The 23220-nt window shown below is 55.2% G+C and overlaps 1 protein-coding gene across 1 annotated transcript; it reads left to right on the forward strand.

Moving 5' to 3' along the window:
* The first annotated feature begins 573 nt into the window (after positions 1 to 573).
* On the forward strand, positions 574 to 22208 carry UCK2 (uridine-cytidine kinase 2). The gene is made up of 7 exons (XM_058808647.1): positions 574 to 803; positions 10570 to 10729; positions 11684 to 11780; positions 12658 to 12800; positions 17267 to 17364; positions 19165 to 19213; positions 20164 to 22208. The coding sequence occupies exons 1-7, from the start codon at positions 705 to 707 to the stop codon at positions 20301 to 20303; spliced, it is 786 nt and encodes a 261-aa protein (XP_058664630.1). The 5' UTR covers positions 574 to 704; the 3' UTR covers positions 20304 to 22208.
* The last annotated feature ends 1012 nt before the right edge of the window (positions 22209 to 23220 follow it).

Below are 23220 nucleotides of genomic sequence, written 5' to 3' on the forward strand. Positions count from 1 at the left end.
TAGTATATTTCCTCTTGCCCTATCTCTTGTTACACGGGGGAAAAGTGCTGACCCTCACCTGGCCACAACCTCCTTTCAGGTGCAGAGCAATAAAGCTCCTGCTGAGCCTCCTTTTCTCCAGGCTGAGCCCCCGGGCCTTCCTCCCCCATCTCTGTTCCCTTCTCTACACACACTCCAGCCCCTCATTTTCTTTCTTGTCGTGAGGGGCCCAAAACTGAATCCAGTTTTCCAGATGCGACCTCAGCAGTGCCCAGCACAGAGGCACGGTCACTGCCCTGGTCCTGGTGACCACGCTATTGCTGATTCAAACCAGGATGCCCTTGGCCTCCTTGGCCAGCGTGGGACACAAACAATGGAGGTTCTGCCGGGGCCCACCGTGGTGTGGGGTGAAGCGGAGTGGCCGGAGAGAGGAAGGGAGCGGGTTCAGGAGCAGTACGGTGTTCGGGAGCAGCGCGGGGCCCGCCGCTTTTGTCCGCGGCCGGGCGGGCGGGCTGAGGGCGGCGGCGCGGTGCGGGCCCATGTGGCCGCAGTGCCGCCCGCCGGCGGGCTGGGCCGGAGCATGTGCAGCTGCGGCAGCACCTGGCAAGGAGCCGCAGCGCCGGGGATGTGAACCAGGCGGGGAGGAAGGCCCTTGACTCATCAGATAAATCCAGCCCCGCACGGCTGAGCGAAGGCGGAGGAGGCGCGGCGGTGAGCCGGGGAGGATGGCGGGGGACAGCGAGCAGCGGCTGGAGGAGCAGGGGCAGCCCAGCGGCGGCGAGCCCTTCCTCATCGGGGTCAGCGGCGGCACGGCCAGCGGCAAGGTGCGGGGGTCGGCGGGGGAGCTGCCCGCCAGGCCGGGCCGGCGGCCACATGGCAGCGGCGGCGGCTCCGAGCGGCCGCCCCGCCACGTGCGCTGCTCCGCGGCCCGGCCGCGGGCTTGGGGCTGATGGAGGAGCCGGGGCCGCGGCTGCGGATGGAGCCGGCTGCCCGGAGAAGGACGGTCCGGGGGAAGGAGCGCGGCCGCCGAGGCCTCTGCCCGGCCGGCGGACGGAGCCCCGCGGACACGTGGAGGGGGTGCGGGGTGGGTGCGGGATTTACTCGCTCCTTCTTTGCGGCTGGGACCTTGTGTCCCTCTGTGGCAGCGGGCAGAGCCGGGGGCCGCTGTGCGGAGCAAGGGTGGCCCCAGCTCGGCCGGGGCAGCGGCGGCATCTCCCTCCCCTTCAGAATCTCTTCTGTGGTCCTGTAGTCAGCGCTTCCCCCGTTCCCCATCACCCGTACCGACCCCAGGCGCTGCCCGCCCCGCAGGGCACCTCGGGGCCGATGCAATTCTTTAATTTCCACCCCCGCCGGTCGTGCATGGGGGTGCCCTTCTCTGCCCAAGTTTAGGGTGGCAGGAGCGGGGATTCTGCAGCAAATGCTGACTCACAGCGGCAGCAGGACCTCCTGGCTGCCGTGCCGGGAGGGGCTGGCCCTTGGCAGCGGCAGGTGGGAGCGGAGCGGGCCGAGGGCTGCGGGCACGGACCGGGGCATCGCCCGCCGGGGCAATGCGGGTGTTGCCGGCAGGCTGCTACACCCAAACTGCAGTGCACGGCAGCCTTGCAGCTTTTCAGCGTTTTATTTTCCTTGTTTCATGCAGTGTGCCCGTCTGAATTTGTTTAACCTCGCTACCTCGCTAGGTCACTTTCTTTCTTAATAGGAAAAGAAAATACCTTTTTTTTTTTTTTTCCTTCTTATTTAAGAGCGGTAAAAGCAGCTCCGCAGCTCATCAGCACTCGTATGCAGGGCAGCACGTTCTAGCTGTATTTAGGAAAGGATGAATAGATTTGGAAGTAGCTCTATACCTGTGAAATATTTATTGCTGAGGAAACTGTATGTGGGCTGGCATATTCAGAAGGATGAGCCTGGGATCTGCGGGCTGATCTCCGGGGCATCCCTCCTTCTCTTGAAGGCACAACCCAACTGTTGTATCTCAGCCCAGTGTTTTAAGCATGTGTCTCCGAGTTCCCTATTGATTTTTGGACTGCTGTTGCTGCTGCAAGGGGGAAAAATCCAGCTGTAACAGGGGAGGGATGGTGAGAGAGAGGATGCAATCTCCTCCGGTGGGAAGGAAAGCTGGATTGTTCTTGCAGCACAGCTCTGGTGACTCAAACACGCTGGGTTTGTCTGTTCTCTGATGCGTGGGTCTGCCTCTCTGTAGTTGTCCCAATAACATCGCGTCTGGCGCTGCTGAACTGTTATGTCTCTGAACACGGTGTCTCAGGCCCACAAGGTAAAAGCAGTGATTACAGTACAATGCACCACAGTGGTGCTCGACTTTAAAGTGAAAATGCTCAAGAGCAGCAGGCTGCCTTAGGAAAAAAATAGGGAAATGGTCCTTTTCTAGCAAGGGAGATGTACTAACTGGCTTTTCCTGTCTCTCAGCTTTGATTTCCCCCCCTCCAGTGACTGCTGAAAATCTCTGTGCAGTGTTGCCTGTTGAAGGGAGTCCAGCAGATCGCTACAAAGTTGGTGGGAAAAGGCCACAAGAAATGTACTGGCAAAAAACTCCAAGAAACAGGAAAAAAATGACTTGTGCCCGCAGCTCCTCAGATTCACATTTGGTGTGGCTGCAACGCAGGGATGTGGGGGCTGTCCCTCACCTGCCTGGTGACAGTGGCCTGTGCCGGGTGCTGCAGCACGCTCTGGGAAAGCAGCAATGGGGCTGATGAGGTTTGCTTAGCTAAGGGCTTGCCTGCAGCCAAAATCCAGCCCAGGGGCTGCCGTGCTGATGTGCTGGCTGTGGGTGAAAAGTGAGTGCTAGCAGGAGTGAAGCAGGCACCTTTCCCAGTGGGAAAGTGACAGATCCATCCGACTGGCCTCGACACCAATTGCGGGTTGTTGTCCCAACACACCCCTTTGGCAGCACACCAGCCCGAAGATAACGGAGGGAATTTGCCTTCCAAGGCCCCCTGCAGCTCCTCCCACTGCTGCTTTTGGGTTTGACATCGGGACAATAGGCTCCACAGTCCCCTCCATCCCTCTTGGTGCAGCAGCAGGGTCAGGCTGTGCAAGGATGGGATGTGTTTGTAGCTGGCCATGACTTGTGTGCCGTGGTACCCTGGGGAAGTTGGTGTTGGAAACAACCATCCTTCCCAAAAAGCTGGGATTGTTTGGATAGTGTTCCTTAAATCTGTGAGAACTCAAATTCAAAGGCTGAGTGCTCTTTCCCTAGTGAGTAAAAGTGGCTTGAGCAACTTTGCCCGCTCAAATAAGGGTAGAACCTGGTTTTTGCCTCTGGGAAGAAAGCTGGACTGTGCTGGGAGCAAAACTGGGGAGCTGCAGAGGCCCTGAGCAGTCTGGGATATCACAGCCCCTGTGAGGGCAGTGCAAGCTCCACAGTGGTTGATTTGAGTCAGCTCAGCTGGGACAGGCTCTTCACAAAAAAAAAAAGAGGTGTCCCCTGAAACCCAAGCACTGTGCAGTCTGTGCTTTCCTGGGGTGGAGATCACTTGCCATTAAGACCCCCATCCTTCCAAACATGAAGAGCACTGCAACTGCCTCATTCCCTCAGAGCAATTCCCAAGGCTTGTTGTCACATTTTCTTTCACCCTGTCTGTTCTCAAGTGTTCTGCTGGAGTTCTTGTTCCCTCTTACACCCATGGCCTTTGTGCCAGCAGCTCCTGCAGGACATTCCTGACCAGCAAGGACTCTGCAGAGCACAAGGCAGGCAGCCAGGCTGCAGGCTGGAGGAAAGTTCAGCAAACTGGCTGCTGAGATGAGCTGGGAACTGCTGGGATACCCCCTAAAGCTCTTTGTGTCCTCACTTCAGCTTAGGGACCTTGCAGCTCTGCCAGCAGTGCCTGGAGCAGCTTGCTCCCAGCAGCAGCATCTGGTGCTGGGGTGGCTGCAGGGGTGGGGAGAGCTCTTGGAGCTCAGGCTGAAGCATTAATTGTCCCCACGTGAAGTGAGGTGCTGATTGCTGCCTTCCAACAGGAGCTTGTGAGAAATGACAGATTGCTTTGGTTGGCTGCTCATTGCTCAGATGGCAGTGAGGGCTGAGCATGGGTGCCACTGCACCTTGGAGGTAGTTACATCATTTGGGTCTTGAGTTAGCACGTCAAGTTCCCAATGTCTGTTTGAACATGCAGCCTCAGAGTTTCCAGCCTGCAGAGCACCAAGATTACAGCCTTGTGATCAGCCAGGTGTGCTCTTCACTGACTCCACCACACTGGCAGGGCTGGCTCAGGCTGCAGGAGTGAGCCAGCCAGGAGGCTGGCATTGCCCTGCCAGGGTGGCACAGCAGTGTTGGCCCCCAGGGAAGGCGTGCTCAGAGCTGCAAGGGGCAGCTCCATCCCTCGTGGAGCCTCTTCTGTGACAACTCAGCCCACCAAGGGCAGAGGTCCCCCACACAGCCTGGGGTCACTGGCACAATGTCACCACCCGGATGGCTGCCACAGAAGGCCAGGGGAGATCCGGGAATGGCTCCCCCACGGGAGGGGGACTAACAGGAATTGCAGCAGCCCTGTGCCGGTTCAGCACCATTTCCTGGTGACGTTGGTTTGTGGCTGGCAGGAGCCCTGCATCACAAGGTCTGACTAGTTAAACACTGGTGTCAACGTGTGCTAGAGACTCATCAAACTTTCTAGCAGAACGTTGTTGTGTGCCAGCCCTGATCAGACTGATCCACAGGGCGTTTTGATGGGTCAGCCCTTTCCTGTTACTGATGGAATATGTGCTCATTATGGAGCCTGCTTACCACAGTCCCGTGGGCTCAGCCAGCTCTGGGCTATGGAGTTTGCAGCAGGGGCTCGAGAAAAATATCCTGTGCCTAAAACCAGAGGATTGGGAGGGATTGTGTTAGAGGGCTTGTTTTCCTCCCTGCACGTAATCTGTGTTTAGAGCCTCTGTGTGTGCCTGTTTATGCTCCAGCCCTGGATTGCTGATCACATGCACAGTGTCCCAGGGTGAGTGAATAGAAACCTGGCTATTCCCCTCCTGCTCTGCTTGGCCTGTGCCTCACAAAGGGAAAGGCAGGGTGGTGAACCTGCCTGGGAGTGCTCTGGGTGGAGGGACAGGCTTTTGGTTCAGGAATAATACTAAGTTTCCAGTCCTGGTGTTGCCACATGTGCATGCTCCCATTAGGGCTGGAAAGGATGGAGTGGGTCATGAGCTGGCTGTCTGCAGTCACAGGCATTTGATGGATGCTCTGGGACCCTTCCCAGTTTGCTGTCTGTTCTGTGTGTCATCCCAGTCCAAACGCTTCCTGGTAGTTTATAATCACCATAACCTTCAGGAAGAGACCAACATCTGTAACTCGTGTGCTGCAGGAGATAAGGGCAGCATGCTACAGAGGACAGCAGAGAAATTAAACAAATAATGACAATGGTTCCTTATGTTTGATCTGAGGGAAAATCCTGTCAGAGCGCAAAACTGGAGACTGTTTTATCCACAGAGGTGTGATGAGGACACCCCAAGCAGGCTGCTGCAGCTGCAGAGCCATGGCCAGCTCCTGCCAAGCCAGCTCCCAATCAGATCCTGCAGGAAGGGCGTTATGGCACTGATATCCCTGGAGATAACCTCTCCCTGCTGGGATGGGACTGCTGCAGTCTGTCCTGTCTCCTGGTTGTGCTCTGGGCCAAGGGCATTGCTCTGTTGGGGAGGACTGTCCTCATGAGCAGCAGCCTGCAGTGGTGGCAGGAGGCTGTGCATTGCTTTCCACACTTTTGACACAACCCTTTTCTTCCTCCTGAGGGATCTGGCAGCTCCAGTGTTTCTTTAGGGCTGGAATCACTTGATCTGGCTAAGTCACTTTTGCTGGGTGTCTCATTTAGAGTCCCTGGGAAAATGGGAGGTCCTCTGTGCAGCTGGAATGGGACCTTGAGCATCCCTCTGCAGTGCTGGGTTCCTTGGGGATGGACAGGCTGCTGTCAGCATGTGGCTTTTAGCATATCCACCTGCACAAGGCTTTGGAGTTCCTGCCAGCCAGTTCTTGCCCTCCTGGGGCTGGAGACATCAGCTGTGTCCTGGCCCCTTCACCTGGTGGGTGACAGTGGCACTGTCCATCAGCTTTCTCCTTAACACCTATCAGAAGTGATATTCACTGATCAGAGCTACCCAGGAGGGATTGTGGGATAATCTGCATAATAATGTCAGGGAATTAGTCAACTCCTGAAGAATATCTGAGCAGCTGGCTATAGGCCACGAGTGAATGTGAATTAAATATGTAATTAATGTATTCCAAATAAATGTTAGAGGTAGGCCTCCAAACACCCATCTGTTTCTTCCCCTGTGTACTACCTCTCTCCTTTTGGGAAAATATGTTGGATTTCTTCTACAGGTGCCCTCTGCATCTTCCTAGCAGAATAAAGCTGTACTTCTTCCTTGAACACTGCCTGTTTGTGTGCTTGGTTCAGGGGAGGAGTCCTGCAAGGGGAGCTGCAGCTGCTCCTGCTCAGGAATAACCTCTTGGAGCTCTGGCTGGCGTGGTGCTGTGCTGATACCTTCCTCTCCAGGAGGTGTGGGCTGCTTTGCACAGCTTTCCCAGGGAGCAGCTCGAGCACAGAGCCTGAGGGAGTGCAGCTCCAGCCTGGAGCTGAGTTCCCCTCCCTGCAGCGTGTAGGATTTTGTGACCCATGGCAGCAGCCAGGGTCCCTTGCTTCAGTTGCATGGGAAAGGTCTGCTTGGCAACCACAAAGGCTGCTGGGGCCTGGCTATATTTAGTTGTAACCAAGTTCTGGAGGAGGGAAAGCTCTCTCCTTTTGCTTGAGAAAGCAGCATCCTGTTGCCTGGAGTTTGCTGCAGCTGAATCACCAGCTTTGGCTCGTGGCAAGGTGTGCATGGATGAGGTGGGTATGGAAAGGGGCTGAGCAGAAGCAAGAAGCTCTGGCACAGCTCTCAGAGTCCTGCAGATGAGTTGTGTCATGTAAGGCATGGCTAGTGATGAGCTTCAAACCCTCCAGCTTGTGTATTGGCATCAAGTCACCTTTCTCAAGGCATCCTCTGCACTCCTGGGCTTTTTGGAGAAGAAACAATTGTCTTCTTCCCGGGGAGAAGCAGCAAAAGAAGGAATCTGAGCCCAGGCTGCCCCTTCAAGTGGCTGCTAAGTGCCTGTTGTCAGCAAGTGTCCCCTGCCTCCAGACTGAGGCACACTGGCACAGTTCTTTGGAGTCATGCTTTGTTCTTGCTTTACTGGGCATCTGTGGGTCTCTCCAAAACCTGGCTGTGCTCATTTCCAGTTATTGATGGATCTTTTCACAGTCACACATGTATGCTGTGCAGCTTTGGGAGAAAAGTGTTTAAGCAGGGAATATCTCATTTATTTGGGGGGACATTTCCTGAGGCTGTGAGTTTCTGTTCCTGTTGTGTAGGGGAGTTTCCAAACTGTATATTTCTGGTTTTTCTTCCTCCTTAAAAGTGAGTGTTTATCAGCCAAGGGGAAAAACTGCATGTCCAGCTGTAGGAGTTGTTCACACTGGCATCAGGGACTGCCCCTCATGAGACATTGTTGTTCCTACCACAAATGATAGTGAAAAAAGGAAAAACCTTCTCTTGGACCTTGCTGAGGTTCAGGGCCCTACAAAGGAGAGCTAAATCCAGCCTGGAGTGGACTGAGGCAAGCTGAACATGCAGGTGCAGTATGTGAGCAGGGCCTGGCCCACACCTGCAGCACCAAGGTGACAATTGTCCAAGGTGTCACCTCCTCTTCCCAGAGCCAGCAGGTGACATCCCTGCTCAGCCAGGCTGAAACTGAGCTCAGTGCTGAGAGCAGGATGTCCTCCTGCTTGTCTTTCTCCACCACTCCTGCCATCTCTCCAGAGCCCACCAGGGACAAGGGAAGGGTCCACTGTGTCTGCCAGGTTGCTTTTTCCAAGAGGCACCATCTTCCCTTGAGCCCTGGATTGTGAATGCAGCTGGGATCCAATCTGTTCCTGGTCTGGAACGTGGAGGGAGGACGTGTTCCTGTCTCCAGCTGCTTTGGGGTGCATTCTATTTAGGCTTTTCTCACTATCAGTGTCTCAATTTGTGAGGTGTGGAGCTACAGGGTGATTTTCAGAGCTGGTGGAGGCTCTTCTCCACCTTCCAGAATCCACAGACCTGAGAGTAGTGTGCACAAGGCAGAAGGAAGACTGACACCATTTGTGATGATTTTATTGCCAGTACACATGCTGAGGTCCAAGGGGAGAGAGTGAATGCAAATCCATGTGCTGCTTTCACTGATTCAAAGGAAAGGAGTCCTGCTCCCTGCCCTGGGCTGGCAAAAGCAGTTTGGGGTGCAGATCCACGTGGAACCTGTGGCTCTGGGGATCTCTCTGGGTGGCTGTGCTGAAGGGCAGTTTATTCCTGATGGCAGAGGGCCTGGGAAGTTTGGTGTCCTGGGCAGCTGTAGCCAAGGCTGAGCCCTGCTGTGCTTGTGTCCTGTTGCTGCATGGGCAGGCAGTGGTGTCTGGGGCAGTGAGCAGCCAGGAAAGGTGGAAGAGAGGCACTGAACACACCCCAGTTTTGCAGAACCTATGGGATACAGCTGGATAAACAGTTGTATCAGAGAAGGATTTGGGGAGTGGGAAAACAGAGGAAAAGGAGAGCAGCCAGAGAAGGATTTGGGGAGTGGGAAAACAGAGGAAAAGGAGAGCAGGCTCTGGCTTTGCCTGCCTGTGTGCAAGGGTAAGTGACTGGCACGGACTTGCAGGGCTTTGTTCTGGGTGGGAGCAGCTTGCTGCAGGGCAGGGCTGCCAGCCTGGCTTGGAGAGGCAGGAGAAGAAGGTGGGATGCTCAGGAGACCCCATCCCTGTGCCAAAACCCAAACTGGTGCCCAGGGCTGCCCAGACTGCTGTGGGTGAGCTGGAGCTGGTTCTCTCTGCAGCAGAGCTGAGTGAGCCTCTCCAGCCAGGCTGGGCATGACTCACAGCCCAGTGGCCACAGCCAAGGCGGGTCAGCCTGGCCTGGAGGGAAGAGAAGGTCTCTGGAGAGGGGAGTACTGTCGAATCTTCCACTTCTCAGGCAAACAGCCTTGCCCTCTGCCTGCTGGGGTGAGCTCTGCCAGGCATGCACTCCCCTCCCTGCTCCCTCTCACCAGTGCTGCCTTCAGCTCAAAGTTTCCAGCCAGGTATGGAGAAGATGGCTGAGCCATCCAGGAGGCAGGAGCATGGAAAGAGCCTCTGGCAGGCTGGGGCAAGCACTCTGCTCTTTGCAAGGCACAGGGCTCAGCACAACCCTTGTGGTGACCAGGGCCAGGAGCAGCTCAGCTGGGCACAGTGTGATTGCTTGAGTGGGAGCTGTTCCCCCTGGCACAGGAGCTGCTTTGTCTGGGCAGTGGTGCCATGGGGCAGAGGCAGTGGCTCTCAGTGGCAGGGGCAGTGCTGGCTGCCAGGCTGCAATGTAGTCACCCCCAAGGACTGCTGTGACTAAGGAGAAGGGACTGCAGCAGGCTCTGGGCTTGCCCCCGAGCTGTGCTCTGTGTGCTGTGGCAGTGGTGGCCGTGCCCTGGTGCCAGCAGAGCCGGTGCCAGCCGCCCTGTCCCAGCCTGCTCCGTGGGCAGTGCCAGGTTCCCGCTGCCCGTGCCAGCAGCCAGGCCCACGTGGCTGCTCAGCTGCTGACTCTGCAGTGCCCCAGCCTCCCGTGCCAGCAGGCACCAGGATGTGCTGGCTCCTCCCAGCCCTGGCAGCTGTGGCACAGATCCCTGATAAAGTCCCGTGGGCTCTCCTCCTCATACCTTCCCATCCTGGGCTTTGTTTGCTCTCTCTTGTGCTGTGGTGGGGTTTCTGGGATGGGGCAGAGCTGGGGGAGCCAAGACTGCTTTCTGAAGGAGAAAGTGCCCATGGCATGTGGCTGAACCCAGGCAGGAGCCAACTGTTTTTCTGCTGCCACTTGTGCCCAGAATAGGAGCTGTGGGCAGGCTATAGGGGCGGAGGAGAGGGTGGCAGGCAGCAAACTTGGTGCTGCTGTCACATTAAAGGGTACCATGGTGATGCCTCTGGAGCACTTCTGCCTCGGTGGCTTTGGGAAAGTCACAGACTCTTGGCTGGAGGTGCAGCAAGCAGGCAGAGGTGTTACCTGGAGACATCCTCTCTCACAGACACATTTTATGAAAAATCCTTTTGTTAGGATTTTTTCCTCCTGAGAAGCTGAGAGGCCTCAGAGGAAATAAAAACCAATAATTGTCTGCTGCTGTGGGATGCAACAGGTGCATCTTTGATTGGTCCATCTTGTCTTTTTTTAATTAATGGCCAATCACAGTCTGGCTGTCTCGGACTCTCTGGTCAGTCACAAGATTTTATTATCATTCTATTCCTTGCTAGTCTTCTGATGGAATCCTTTCTTCTATTCTTTTAGTGTAGTTTTAGTATATAATTTTCTTTTAATATAGTATAGTATAATATAGTACAGTATAATCATATATAATATAGTATAATAATATATAATATAGTATAATGTAACATAATATAATATAACATATATTATAAAACAATAAATCAGCCTTCTGAAACATGGAGTCAAGATCTCATCTCTTCCCTCATCCTGGGACCCCTGTGAATACCACCACAGTCCTCCCTGTGCTGCTCAAATGTAACTTGCTGCTGATGTGCCTCCTTTGCTCTATTCCTTTTGCAGTCCTCAGTGTGCTCCAAGATTGTGCAGCTGCTGGGGCAGAACGAGGTGGATTATCGCCAGAAGCAGGTGGTGATCGTGAGCCAAGACAGCTTCTACAGGGTGCTCACCTCGGAGCAGAAATCCAAAGCACTCAAAGGCCAGTTCAATTTTGACCACCCAGGTGAGTGGAGAGCAGCACTGTGGGGGCAGGGATGGAGTGGGACCCTCAGCTGCAGCAGCAAAGAGCCTGCATGGACACTGGGGCTCTGAATCCTCATGGGATGCCTTAGTCAAGCTCTTGTGGCTGGGACCACCTGTGTGTCATCCCCCCCATCTCTCTTAGGAAGGAAATGGGGTGGAGTGTTTGGGATGTGAAAGAGCAGGTTATAAACCCTCAAACTCCTTAAGACCCTGTTCTTCCTGCAAAAACATCCCCCAGTTTGAACAAGGTTTTCATAGAATTGTAGAATCATTGAATAGTTTGGGTTAGAGGGGACCTTAAAGGTGATATTGTTCCAATACCCTTCACCTAGAGCAGGCAGCAAAGGAACAGATTGGGTTTTGGTGCAGCTGAGTCAGGCCTAGAGAGATCTGGGCTGGCAGAGTCCCTGGAGCCAGCAGCTCCCTGTCCCTCCCTCAAGGAGGGAACCAGCTGTGCAGCTGCTCTGCAAACCCTTCCAGTGAGGGGACCTGCCCTGTTACCACAACAGGGGCTCTTTGAACCATCTCTGGGCTCGGTGGGGAAATTCCAGAGCTGCTGTCCCTTGGTCCCCAGGAGGACAATGCCAGAGGCAGCGAGCCCTGAGCAAACAGAGCCCTGTCTGTGTTGCTGGAACACTGCTGCAGTCTCTGTCTGAGGGCTGGAGCCCTGGAGGAGATGCCTTCCTGTGCCTGGGCTGGCAGCAGTGCTGCACAAGGACAGTATTGATCTCTGCAGGCCACATCCCAGGCTGCTGCACAGCCACAGAGCCCCGTGGCCTTGCCTGGTCCCTGGGGAGGTGCAGGGCTTTCGTCACTGTGTGTCTGTCTGTCCCCCAGTGTGAGGTGCCAACAACTCTGGCTTGGGCAAAGCTCAGCAGCTGGTGGGTGGGAGAGGTTGCAGAGCTGCCTCGGGTAACGTTTCCTGTCTCCTCAGATGCCTTTGACAACGAGCTGATCGTGAAAACGCTCAAAGAGATCACAGAAGGGAAGACGGTCCAGATTCCTGTCTATGACTTTGTCTCCCACTCCAGGTCTAACTGCTGCTCCTGCCTTGCTGTGCCTCTGCTAATGTCCTGTGGCAGCCCTGCCCTGCCCAAACTCCTGCCCTCTGCTTGGGTGCCTAAGTGCCAGCACAAAGTTCCCATCCTAACTCTTCCAGCCCTGGGTTAGAGCATCTCAGGCAGAGGGTCTGGAAAGCTGTGTAACCATCCAGCAACATCCAGGCATCAGCGCTGGGTGGTTAATGACCTCCCTTTTCTTCCCCATCCATGGTCCTCTCCACACAAACTCAGTGTTTGCAGCTTTAACAAGCACTCCAGCCTCAAACACCCTGGCAGTGCCAGGAAAGGAGGAGGACAACAATTCCTGCTCCTGTACCACTCCCCTTGCCTGTGTTCAGCTTGTTTTTGCGTGCCCGTGTTGGTCGTGGATGGCGTTGCTCTGCTGTGCTTCCCACAAAATCACTGTGCTGTCAGAGAAGTGCTGCCTGCTCCCCAGGGAAGCAGAGCTGGCCATGCAGGTTCCCTGGGCTTTTTAGCTTGGCACATAACCCTTGTGAGCAGCAGCTGGCCCAGGTAGGGGGAGAAGGGCTGGTGTGCTTCCTGCTTTGCCATTTATCCTTCCAGGAAGCATACGTATGCCTTGGATTCCCTCCAGGGGTAGGTCTGCCCTCTCCTCTCTCTCTCTCCTCTCTCTCTCTCTCCTCTCTCCCTCCTCTCTCCTCTCTCTCTCCTTTCTCCCTCCTCTCTCTTCTCTCCCTCCTCTCTCTCTCCTCTCCTGCCCCCTTGGTGCAGCAGTGGTGTCCCAGGGTTGGAGCAGTGCTTTAGGAGCACAGCTGTTCCCCCACACCTCTCTCTGTGCTGGCCAGCCTCCCCCAACAGCAGGGTCTGACTGTGCTCTCCATGCCAGGAAAGAGGAGACGGTGACAGTGTACCCTGCTGACGTGGTGCTCTTCGAGGGCATCCTGGCCTTCTACAGCCAGGAGGTGAGGGACCTGTTCCGCATGAAGCTCTTCGTGGACACAGACGCCGACACCCGCCTGTCCCGCAGAGGTGAGCGGGTACAGAAATCCCCCTGACTGCTCTGGGGACACAGGCAGTGACAGTCAGCAGGGACAGAAATCCCCCTGACTGCTCTGGGCACACAGGCAGTGACAGTGAGCAGGGACAGAAATCCCCCTGACTGCTCTGGGCACACAGGCAGTGACAGTGAGAGAAATGTCCCTAACTGCTCTGGGCAGCTGGGCACACAGGCAGTGACAGTGAGCAGGGACAGAAATGCCCCTGACTGCTCTGGGCACACAGGCAGGGGGCAGGAGCAGGGACAGAAATGCCCCTGATTTCTCTGGGGACACAGGCAGTGACAGTGAGCAGGGACACCAATGCCCCTGACTGCTCTGGGCACACAGGCAGGTGACAGGAGCAGGGACAAATGCCCCTAAGTGCTGTGGGCACACAGTGAGCAGGGACACCAATGCCCCTGACTGCTCTGGGCACACAGTGAGCAGGGACATCAATGCCCCTGACTGCTCTGGGCACAGGCAGGTGACAGGAGCAGGGACACCAATGCCCCTAACTGCTGTGGGCACACAGTGAGCAGGGACACCAATGCCCCTGACTGCTCTGGGCACACAGGCAGTGACAGTGAGCAGAGCAGAGCTGGCACAAAGCTGTGAAGAGCTGTGGAGCTTTTCCTGCCCAGTGCAGAGTGTCACTAGGGCAGCTTGTGGCTTGCTCTGTGTGTGTCTCTTGGGATTCAGTGGGATTTTTGCTGCCTTGGCTGGGATTCCTCCTTTGATGAGTGCTGAGTGTGCCGTGTCCTCGCACAGCCCCGTGGCACCAGCCCGGTGCCAGCAGCTGAACAGCAGCTGCTGCCAGTCAGCAGATGCCAGCAGGGAAGAGAGGGCACAGCAGAGCATCTGGGCAGCTCAGTCAGATAGATCCACTCAGGACCTGGGCTGTGGGTGTGCTCTGAGGAGGGCATTTGGGCCATGGTGTCCACCGTGGATGCTGCACATGGGGAGTCCGGTTGTACATTTGTGGAGCCTCTGTGTGGGATGTGGCTTTGGGGGCAAAGAGCCCTAGAAACCAAATTGTCCCTCTCCAGGACTCCCCAGTCCTGCTGGCTTGGCTGTGGGGTGCCAGCTACATGGGGGGGGACACTCACACTGCAGGGCCTGCATGACTTGAGATGTCCTTTGTTTCTAAGCAGCTTTGAGGGGTGGGTCACTGATGCAGCACCTCCCGGGTGACTGAAAAACCATCTGGGGACTCTTGGGGCAGAATTCACTTCTGTCTGAACTATTGCTACCCCTGGCTGGCTCTAACAGGCTCCACAGGGTGCCTGGGGAAGCAGAAGATGACTGAAGAGGAGCAGTCCCTGCCAGAGCTCTGCGCTGTGACGAGGGGAGCGCGTCTCAGTGCGTCACTCTGGGACTGTGTGTGTGCGTGTTCCACTCTGCAGTGGAGCTGGTCTTGCCTGCCCTCCTGCTGTCAGACACATGCAGAGCCTCCTCAGCTGCTGGGATGTCATCAGCACTGATGAACATCTCCTTTTTAGCAATCCCTCTTGACCCTGCCCACTGTTCTTGCATGACTCACCCAGGGAGGTGACAGCACAGTCACTTGCAGGGAGATGTGAGATATGCAGGGTCCCAAAATGTGAGCCCTAATCCTTTAAAATGCTGTGCAGGAGCTCAGGGCGACACCCAGCCACAGGGTAGGACACTGTGGTGGTGACAGTGACCCCAGCCAGCAGCTCAGCCCCACACAGCTCCCTGCTCAGCCTCCCCTGGGGGGAGAATCAGAAGGGTAAGAGTGAGAAAAGTTGTGGGCTGAGACAAAGACAGTTTATGAAGTAAAGCAAAAGCCACAAGGCAAGCAAAAGGAGGAATTTGTCACCACTTCCTGTGGGCAGGCAGGTGTTCAGCCATCCCCAGGAAAGCAGGGCACCATGGTGTGTGATGGGTATGTGGGAAGACAAGTGCCATCACTTTGAATGTCTCCTCTCACCTTCCTCCTTCTTCCCCAGCTTTCTATCATCATGTGGGATATCCTTTGGGTCAGTCAGGGTCAGCTGTCCCAGCTGTGTCTCTTCCCCCACTGTGGGGTGGGGTGAGGAGCAGCAAAGGCCTTGGATCTGTGTGAGCAGTGCTCAGCAATAACAAAAACATCCCTGTGTTATCTGCGCTGTTTTCAGCACAAATCCAAAACACAGCCCCACACCAGCCACTGTGAGGAAATTTAACTCTATCCCCACCAAAACCAGCACATTCTCCAGCCCTTATTCCAAACCACTTAAATCATGCTCAGGCCCCACACTCTCCAGTCCATTCTCATTCCCCACCTTTGGTGTTTCACACAAATATCAATCCCCTATTTTATGGAATGCCCCTGTAACAGATCTGAGTGTCCACTGAATTTATTTAGCCCCTGACTTTGGGGTCCATCTGTCCTAGTGGTCATTCAGGACAGGGGAAGGTGGTGTGTAGTGTGGAGTTGTGGGGTCACTGCTGTGCTCACACTGCTCTTGTGAGCCTTGTACTTCTCCCACCCACCATCAACCACTTGCAAAAGGGCAACTTTGCTGATGGAGGTGCTGCTGTCTCCTGGTTACTGCAGCTCATTGTTCTCCTGCTAGGAATCTGCCCATTTCCCTGCCATCAGCAGTTGGTAGGACCACTGCAGCATCAAATCTGTTTACTGCATGTCTGCCTGTCATTTCTGGGAAAGGAGAGCCTGTGTGAGAGGTGCCAAAGGTATAATCATGTCCCTGGAACGTGGCTGGAGGCAACTCATTGCCAAAGTTGGGATCTTGTGTTGTGATGTGGCCCTGAGTCATCTTTGTGTCCCAGAAGCCTTAAAGGGTTGCAGAGTTGGGTTTTCAGCTGGGCAGCAGCAGGAGGTGAGGTTCCTGGAAGTGCAGCTGACAGCTCACTTAATCAGCAGTGCTGGGGTTCAGTGTGTGCAGCTCACACTGTGCCCACCTCAGAAGTTCTGCTAGCAGAGTGCAAGGGGCAAGCTCTGCCAGGTGCCTCAGACAGGGATCCATGGGGCTCAGGGACCTCATTATGGCTAAGCTCCCTCACTGCCCTGTCCTTGGCCAGTTTCCCTAAAAAAGAAACCAGGTCACATGCATGTTTTGGGTCCAGTTTGAGTTTGGACCTGCTGGCTGCAGAGAGGTGCCAATCTGTCCTTGGGATGTTTGCCTGCCCTGCCAGCAATCCCTCAGGATAGGGTGTGTGGTTTTACCTGGGACCTGCTGCTTTGGGGCCAGGTACAGCAGCAGGTGTTTGACCTGTGTTTGTGTGTGGGGTGATTATCCTGCCCTGGGAAGAGGCAGGAGAGCTTTGCTTTGTCAGGACCAGCCCCTGCCCAGCTCACAGGCCTCGTGCACCCCAGCAAATAAGGTGTGGGAGCTGGGAAACAAGAATGATATATTTTCCCTGCCTCTTTTTCTGTGTTGTTCAAGATGGGGCTCGCTCCTGCTCTCTGGAGAAGCTGCTGCTGGTTCCCATCCTGCTGCCAGCCCTTTCCCCCCATCACTTCCCCCTGCAGGGCTGTGAAAGGCCACACTGTGAAGCTGCTGGCCAAGGACAAACAGAGCCATGGGGGCAGTGCCAGAGCAGTGTCCTGGCCCTGAGAGCACACAGGCAGTGCTGCCCAGCAGGTCAGGCAGGCTGGCAGGGCAGTGCTGTGCCTTGGCTCTGCCTGGGACACGAGGGAAGGCTCATTCCAAAGCCAGTGCCAGGCACTCACATGCTGGGGGAAAGCCAGCAGCCCCCTGGGGACAGCCAAGAGCTGTCTGCTCAGCCACAGGGCTGCTTTGGCTCTTCCCTGAGGATTGAATTCCTGCTGAACCGGGCCACTTGTCCACACTGAAGTGGTGTCAGACTGGAGATGGCACTGGCCCAAAGCTCATGCAAGCAGGGTGGAAGGCCTGAGTGGCAGAACAAGCAGGAGGCCAGTTTGCTCTCCTGCCTTTGGGCTTCCTCCTGAGCTGACCCCCTCACCTCTGCTTCTCCTCCTAGCTGGGGACAGCACAAGGAGCCTGGCAGAGCTGTGCAGGTGGGTGAGTTTTACCCTCCCCACCTCTGCAGATTTGAGTTAAACGGTGCCCTAACGTGTGTGTGGCTGAACCCCACTGATTTTCTACTTTTTGGGCACCTCTGCACTGGGATGGCAGAGACAGGCAAGACAGAGTGACGGGAGAGAGGCAAGGCTGAGGCTGGGAGCACTCAGGACTGGGCTGGCACTGGTTATAGCTGGAATGTGCATGCAGAGCCGAGAAGGGGGCCAAGAAAAGCCCTTGGCCAGGTCAGGCAGCCCTTGGCTCCCAGGAAGACTTGGAAGGAGGTTAAAAGCATGGAGCTGGGCTGGGATGTGCTCAGACACATGGACAGCAGCTTGCAGGAACAGAGACCTCAGGGAAAATATCCAAAGGCTGTACTTATTGAAGGGAAAGGGGGTGGAGAGAGTTGTGCCTCAGCTCCTGACTGTGCCTTCCACCTTCCCCTCAGTGCTCCGAGACATCAGCGAGCGAGGCAGGGACCTGGAGCAGATCCTGTCTCAGTACATCACCTTTGTTAAGCCTGCCTTCGAGGAGTTCTGCCTGCCGGTGAGTCAGGGGAGTGCACCCATGAGAGTGCTGCAACAGGAGCACTTCGTGTCTGCCCAGGGCTCAGATCTGCCCCCTGTGCCTTCCTCCCTCTCTGCAGCCAGGGCAGGCTGTGATGGGGGCTGTTTATACAGCCACTGCCTTCCCGGTGAGATCACCCTTCCCTTTGGGAAGGCAGCATGGCTAGAGGAATCCCTCCCTGGGCAAGGGCTGACAAACCTCTGGGCAGCTCAGCCTGGCAGGGAGGATCCTTGGCTGTATTTAGCTGGGGAATGGGAGGTCTCTGCCCCCAGGCAGTGTTTGCTCTGTCTGCCTCCTCTTTTGGGCTGTGCTGCCTGCCCTTTTCACCCTGCAGTGTTGCTGCCTTCGTGCTTGGGAGAGCAGGGCAGCTTCTTCTTCTGCCTGTGCAGTGGGATGTGGCTGTTGAGTGGCCAGGGGGACAAGGCCTGTCTGGAGAAAGGAAACTCCTTTGGGAGCTGATAACAGAGCCAAGGCTGCCTGGCAGGCAGGGACTGTGTGGGGGAATTTACTGCAGGATTGCACGGAAATAACATGTTTGCAGATCAGCCATTGTACACCTTTCCTGGCTCTCATGGAGAGCAGCCTGTGCCTTGCTTCTCAACGCTTCTCAGGCAGATGTGGTAATGAAGATTTTTATATTTTTATATGAGGATTATTTTTTAGTTCTGGAGGAAGTGAGCAAGCAGAGTCCTGAAACCTGGGAACTGCTGGCCAGCACCACAGGCAGGAATTAAACTGTGCCTCCCACCTTGGGAGCATCCCTATGCCTGTCTGTCTGGTCAGCTCTGCCCCTTACCTTTAGAGGGGCTGATCCTGTGCTGCAAGATCTTTTCCTGGCTCTTGCACGGCTCCCTTTTTCCAGTTTCACTCAGCTGTGGCTCTGGGGACCAATTCCAAAGCCCAGAAAGGCTTTTCCTGAGAGGCAGGTCCAGCTTGCAAGTCTCCTCTTCTAAATCCACAGTTTTTCAGAGCAGCAGATGCTGCATCAGGCTTTTCTGATGAAGAGTCTGTAGGAGAATGAAGTGTGAAACGAGGAGGGCACAGAACTGCCTTGTTTCTACCCACAGCTTTGCAGTGGTCTGCTCTTACTTCCAACCTGGTGTTGGCTCAGCACCCACTGCTGCTGTTATTTGACTCCTAAAGCAGCTCTGAGCCAAGTGGTCCAGTACTGAAATGGTCCAGCATATCCTGGTGGTTTTTGATATGTCTGGAAGCACTTGGAGGTGTCAGGTGTCACCCATCAGCCCAGCTGGCTTGGTGGGGCTTGGCTGTCAGCTGTAAAACTGCCACAAATGAGGAGGAGACTGAGACTGGCACCTGCAGGGGAATCTAGGTCAGGACTGGTGTCCTGAATCACACCTCTGCAAGTGGTGTGGTGGAGAATTCTCCCCCCTTCCCAGGCAGATCTCATGGCTGTGCCCAGCCATGCCAGCTCGTGCTCTTGGAGCAAGTCTTGGGTGGATTCAGGAGGAATGGTGTTCCCAAGAGCATCAGCTGCTGGAGTCCTGTGATTATGAGGCTTCTTAATTGCAGGTTTTGTTCAGGGTGCCTCTTACTGGCTTCTGTATGAGCTCATGAAAATGGAGTCAGGGCACAAAGCATGGCCCTTGAAACGTAGAGCAGAACACAAATAAGAGCATCCAAAATGTATTATCAGCAATGACATCTCTCCCAGAGGGTCTGGGGAGGGCAAGGAGCTGCCCCAGGGAGCAGGGACAATGCCCCAGCCCACTGTCTCTCCACTTTTTCCCTGTAACAAAATGCTCTCTCTCCTCCCAGACCAAGAAATACGCTGATGTGATCATTCCCAGAGGAGCAGATAATGAAGGTAAGCACCAGGCCCTGCTGCTCTGCCCTGGCAGCCAGACTTGGGCTGTTGCTGTTGCAGTGGAGTTAGGTTGGAGCTGTCCCAGAGGGGACTCAGGCCACTGCCTGAGAGCAGCACTGCCAAGAGAGTGCTGCTACCACAGGTGTGCCAAGATGAGCCTGTTCCCTTTGCTCCTGCTTGCAGCATTATTGACTGGGAGTTTGTGTTTCTCTAATGCCTCCAGGCTAGCTCTTGGTTCATCCCACAAAAGGCAATGTGCATCTGGGTCAGCCAGGTTGGGGTCAGCCTGAGTGTCCTGCATGGGGTCAGCCTGACCACACTGGCTGGAATCATCCTGGGCATCCTGGCTGTGGTCAGCCTGACCACACTGGCTGGAATAATCCTGGGCATCCTGGCTGGATTCAGCCTGGGTGTCCTTGCTGGGGTCAGCCTGAGTGTTCTGGCTGGGGTCAGCCTGGGCATCCTGGCTGGAATCACCCTGACTATCCTGGCTGGATTCAGCCTGAGTGTCCTGGCTGGAGTCAGCCTGGGTGTCCTTGCTGGGGTCAGCCTGAGTTCCTGACCACTCTGACTGAATTTGGCCTGGACATCCTGACTGGGATCAGCCCGACCACCCTGGCTGGATGCAGCCTGAGTGCTCTGGCTGGATTCAGCCTGACCATGCTGGCTGGGAGCAGCCTGGGCATCCTAGCTGGAATCACCCTGACTATGCTGGCTGGATTCAGCCTGACCATCCTGACTGGAATCAGCCCCACCACCCTGTCTGGATTCAGCCTGAGTGCTCTGGCTGGATTCAGCCTGACTGTCCTGGCTTGAGTGGCAGAGGGATCAGTCCTGGGGGGGAATAGGAGGGGACAACACTGGGAGGGACAGCAGGGCCACAACCCTACCTCAGCTCTGCTTGATCTTTGCATCCATCCTAACACTCTCTCTCCCCCTTTTGCTCACAGTGGCCATAAACCTGATAGTGCAGCACATCCAGGACATTCTTAACGGAGGACTCAGCAAACGCCAGAGCAACGGGTACCTGAATGGCTACACTCCCCCGCGCCAGCGGCAGCCCTCAGAGTCCAGCAGCCGGCCCCACTGACCCGGGCAGAGCCGAGGCCAGCACGGCCCCTCTGTACATACTGTCCACTCGTTCCCCCCTTATCTATTTAAGAAACCAGACGGAGACGAATGCCTTTAATTTTGTATGTTGGAGTTGCCCAACGAGAAGCCGCCGGTTGCTCGGGAGCCCGGACCACCCTCAGCTCCCGGCCTTGCTCCATAACTCCTCCAGCACGGATCCGGCTATAAACCTCTATAAATATAGAATTGCTCTATTTTTGCGTAAATGCAGAATAACGTAAAATTAATTGCTGTCAGGTATTTGCCAGGCTCAGTGTTGCTGGGAGGGAGTGGGGAAAAGGGGATTCTAGGAGGTGTTGGTGTCAGGAACTTCACCTCAAACTCGGTAAGGAAGGCAGAACCGTGGTGGTCCATCCAGGGCAGGCTGAGTGTTACACCTGGGTTGGGTTTGTCTGTTCCTACCATTGCTGTTCAGGGGCAAGCAGCCTGCTTCTGGCAGCTGGGAGAATGATGGGGAATGATCTCCCCCTGTCTCTGCAGCCCCAAGTCTCACCCTTTCAACAGAGTGTGGCCTGAGTGTCACACCTGGTTGGGTTTGTCTTTTCCTGCCATTGCTGTTCAAGCAGTCTGGTTCTAGCTGGCAGGTGCTGCACACTGCTTCTGGCAGCTGGGAGAATGATGGGTTGTATCTCTCCCTGTCTCTCTGCAGCTCCAAGTCCCAGCTTTTCAACAGCATCCCGTTCTGTGCCTGACACCCCTTCCCACCACAGATGTGGGGCTGCTGCCACACCCTGCAGTGAGGACCTGCTGGGTATGTGGCCATATAAACACAGCCTTTTGAGCAGTCTCAGTGCCTGGCTTGTGGGGGCAGCACGTGGATACCTTCAGCCCCCCTGGAGCTTGGTGGCACTGTTGGTTCACCCTGGGCTGACCTGCCTGGAGGTTGGCTTGCAGGTCAGAGGTGTGTCTCATTCCTCACCTGCATGGGTTTTGCTCTTGTGTGGGGGATTCTGGGGTTTATGAGGTATGGTTAAGGGACAACCAGCCTCTTCTGAAAGAAAGGGGCAATGGCTGATCAAAGGCAGCTGCTGAGCTGAGGGCTCAGCAGTGTGTAGCGGTCCCTGGGCTGCCTTGCATCCCCATGTGGGACCATCCACAAATCCCATCTGGGCAGTGTGAAACTGGGTGCCAAGCAGTCCTCTGCTCCCTGTTTGCAGAGCCTGCCTGTGTGCCTTTCACTGTCCTGGGGGAGGACACTGTCCCTGCAGTCTGTTGTCCCAAGGGCTGCCCAGGCAGTGCCCTCCCTTGCCCAGGGTGAGAGTTAGTCTTGCCTAACCTGGTGGTGCTACAACAGCCACGTCCAGAGGGGCTGGTGGGGTGTACTGCAGATTTAGGGATGCCTGGAGAATCCCCCTGCAAGGTGGGTCAGGGGCTTGGTGGGAGACAGTGGAGGGGGTTTGGTGGGATGGTGGCCAGCAAAGATCCATCTGCCAGTGCTGCTAAGCCTGACTTGCCCTGTCAAACCCAAAATTTCACAGGCATCCCACAAAGCTTGGAGCAGAGACCCTTAGCCTTGCTCCCTCATGGTTCTTTCACTCTTTCCAGAGCATTGGCTTTGCTCTGTGGTTAACAGTTTAGTGGACCATGCTCCATTGCTCTCCAGGCTGATGTGAGCTGGGACAAGCTTTGATCCTGGAGACAACAAGAAAGGAAACACCTTCCCCCAGTGACTGCTGCTGGGGCAGACTCATTCCTTGTATCCCTCTCCCTGTGTACCAAAACTCCTCCAGGCACGTCAGCTTTGCCACGACCAAGGGCTGATTCTGTGTAGGTAAGAGGGACCAAAGCTCTGCAGAACTGGTGAGGCTTCTCAGGGCCCATACAGAAGACAAGGTAAAATACTGGCCTCCTCTCCCCAGTGAATAAAGACAGAATAAATGGATGCTGGTGTTGTCTCCTGTTTGGTGCTGATTGCAGTCCCAGGATAGAAACAGGCTTGGCCAACCTTGTCTTAATTCTGCAAGTCTAAGCCAGACCTGGCAGAGCAAAGCTGCTGGCACAGATCAGTCCCTTGGTGAAGAAGGAGGCAGCAGCTCTGTCTTTTGGCTGGTTCCCCCCACTGTAAGGCCCCAAAAAAGTCACCTGACAAGGCTCTAAAAGGGCTGGTGGTTGTTGATGTGCTCTGCTTTAGATGCACAGGAGAAATACTGACAAGGTACTCTCAAGAGGTGAAAACAACCAAATGGCAAATTTAGAAAATCAAAGAACTGACTGAAGGTTTAGAGTAGCACACACTAAACATAAAACACCTCAGAGAATTCAATTGGCCCATTCAACTTTGCAAACTTTAGGCCCATTCAATTTTAAATTATTCATGAATTCCAACAGGAGGGAATTGAAGAAAGCAAGAAAATATAGAAAAGAGGACACATATAGCTACCAGAGGTGTTTCTTTTGATGAAAACTCCAAAAGGAGATAGGGTCAAGACCTGTGCTCACCTCAAGTTCAGCTTTATCTACTCCTTAGCCATCCTGAGCCGTTTCCCCAGGTGGGTTTTCCAGTCATTTGGCCACTGGGGAGCTTGGTTGGGGCTGCAGGGGCGGGTGTGGAGCATTGCCTCTGCTGTGCCAGGGACTGGCAGCCCCTCAGGGTTGGCATACAAACTGTAGGGATGGAGGATGTGCAGAGCAGGGCATTGCCTCACCAGGGCAAGGCCTGACCTGTGCCTTTCCCCACACACATGCACCCCAAAATGCGTCAAGACTCAATATGTCACACTCTGCATGTCCTGGTGCTCATGTGGCTTGGGGTGCTGTTGTGAAACCCCTCTGCTCTCAGAACAGCAGAGCTGGACAAGTCCAGCCCTTCCCAGTGCCTTGAATAAGTGACAGCCATCAAAAGCCCTCACAGGCAGGGTGGCATTAGCACCAGCAGG

Source organism: Ammospiza caudacuta, chromosome 7 (assembly GCF_027887145.1).
Source record: "Ammospiza caudacuta isolate bAmmCau1 chromosome 7, bAmmCau1.pri, whole genome shotgun sequence".
NCBI lineage: Eukaryota > Metazoa > Chordata > Aves > Passeriformes > Passerellidae > Ammospiza > Ammospiza caudacuta.

Coding starts and splice junctions, on each gene's coding strand:
- UCK2 (XM_058808647.1), top strand. CDS start 705: ATGGCGGGGGACAGCGAGCAGCGGCTGGAGGAGCAGGGGCAGCCCAGC. Junction 804..10,569: donor GCGGCACGGCCAGCGGCAAG/GTGCGGGGGTCG, acceptor TTCCTTTTGCAG/TCCTCAGTGTGCTCCAAGAT. Junction 17,365..19,164: donor TCGAGGAGTTCTGCCTGCCG/GTGAGTCAGGGG, acceptor CTCTCCTCCCAG/ACCAAGAAATACGCTGATGT.